Source organism: Fulmarus glacialis, unplaced genomic scaffold, assembly GCF_000690835.1.
Source record: "Fulmarus glacialis isolate BGI_N327 unplaced genomic scaffold, ASM69083v1 scaffold33916, whole genome shotgun sequence".
Taxonomy (NCBI): Eukaryota; Metazoa; Chordata; class Aves; order Procellariiformes; family Procellariidae; genus Fulmarus; species Fulmarus glacialis.
In genome coordinates this window covers 1-1,872 of record NW_009216789.1, presented here as the reverse complement: position 1 = coordinate 1,872, position 1,872 = coordinate 1, and the positions used below count along the sequence as shown (strand labels likewise).

Here is a 1,872-nt window from a genome sequence, read left to right as displayed (position 1 = left end):
GGTGCTTCCCCCACGCAGCCCACGGAGCAGCGCTGCCGCGACTCCTCGCCTCGGAAGCTGGGCAGGAAAATCCAACCATGTCGTGCTGAGGCTGTGCAACCTGGTGTTCGGGATTAATGCACCAAGCGTTTGCACCAAGAGTATTTGCAGTCCAGGAGAAGGCAGGGCAAGCTCTCAAAAACCAGATCGATCCTATCCAAGAAAGAAAAATTTCTGTGGCGTGAGTTGTTGTGCAAATACAGGGGGATTGAGGGTTTTGGTTTGTTGGCCTTTCCAGTGTCCAACAGAGCAGCTGCCTGCCAAGGCGAGGCTATGGAGGCAGACGGTGTTACTGCGGTCCCGGTGCATGGAGGTAGGTGCGTGGCAATCCCTGGGAGCTACGACCCACAGCGTCCCTGTGAACGGGGCTGTTAGTGCAGGGCTGTAACCACTGCTCACTTCTGTGCTTTCCTGCTGACTTACCTCCTTCCAACGGTTCTTGCTCCCCAGACGGATCCCTGCAGAGGCCGGGGCAAGCAGGGACCCCCGTGCAGGTTGCCGGCTCCCTCAGGCGTCCTCCCACGGCTGCGGTGCGACCTCAGCAGTTTCAGCTTTATCAGCACGTCAGCCCCCAGCCGCACAGCATCCCTCCTGGAGCTGGCATGGCCGAGGCAGGAACAAGGCCAAACTTCTCCCACGATGCTTCACCGGCGCTTGTGGTCAGAGGAGTGGAAAGCAGAACTCCCTCTGTGTGCAGCTCGGTGATCCTGGATGCCAAAGACCCTCCAGCAAAGAGCGAGGCAGCTCCAAAGCCACCTGCGTCAGCCCCGCCATCCATCCTGGTGAAACCAGACACCTCCCGCAACAGCGCCGAAAAGGTACGGTCAGGGTTACCTGCTGCTTCAGAGGGTCCCCCCAGTCCTCTTGGGACTGGCATTCAGCGTCAGCCCAATATTGACCCGGGCCAAATGCCTTGAGGGCTTCACTCCATTCTCGCCAGGTTTTCTTCTGACAGAAATCACTGGGATTGGTACCTGCATTAAGAAATCAGATATTTGCGTTGCCGACTCTGCTGTTCAGATTAAGCCCTTTAGAAAGGCAAGATGCTGCAGGAACCTTTTAGTGTAAACCAATGTTCATTTGTGATCAAATCTTGAGACTTTTCTGAAGTCTTAAATCAGGCAAGAATCCCACCAAGGTCCCCCAGAGTTTGGGAGCGAATGAGCAAATGCCACAGACCATAGAACGTATGTCGGGCTGATCTCTACAGATCTTCTACCATCTCCCCCACCTTGCTTTGGCTGAGCTGTTTGGAAAGGAAATTTCTTTCCCCTGTGGCAGCCAGAGGGAAATTTCATAAAGATAAAATCATTCTGCAAATTGTCCTAGTGATGACTTTCCCTTCTCGTGGCACCCAAAGAGTAAATCGCTCCATGAGTCCCTGAAAGCCCAACTGACCTTGGAGCTCCCAGGAGGAACATCATCAGCTGGAGAGAAACCACAGGATCTCCATGAGGGGCACGGCAGGACAGGCCACCCGCCCCCCCTCGTGTCGTGCTGCCAACTACTCTTCCCCTCCACGCTCTCCCACTGACTCGGGTGAGGGACTGACTCTCCTAGGTCTCTGTGACAGCTGATGGCACCGCTGCACCACGCTGTGCCATTCCCTGGTGCTCTCTTCCACCTTCTATCAGCTGCACATCACACTGGGCTTCTCCACAGGCATCCTCAGCCCCCGGGAAGGAGCCAGCCGCCCCCTCAGCTCACCCTCCTGGTTCTCCAGGGCAGATCCCAGCAAGGAGGGCGGGTGGCTGCATTTCCCACCGTGACTCTGGTCTCCTTCTCGTTGCAGCAAGTGAAGACAGTGAGGTTCCAGAACCACAGCCCCCCACC

General features: G+C 56.3%; 1 protein-coding gene across 1 annotated transcript in view; it reads left to right on the top strand.

The window, feature by feature from the left end:
* SH3RF2 (SH3 domain containing ring finger 2) overlaps nucleotides 1–1,864 on the top strand; it is a gene marked incomplete at both ends in the record, with an annotated part of 17,991 nt that extends 16,127 nt beyond the window's left edge. The window contains 2 exons of the mRNA XM_009579429.1: nucleotides 490–857; nucleotides 1,832–1,864. Of these exons, the coding sequence (XP_009577724.1) occupies nucleotides 490–857; nucleotides 1,832–1,864 (401 nt within the window). The remainder of the gene's footprint in view (nucleotides 1–489; nucleotides 858–1,831) is intronic.
* Nucleotides 1,865–1,872: the final 8 nt, after the last annotated feature.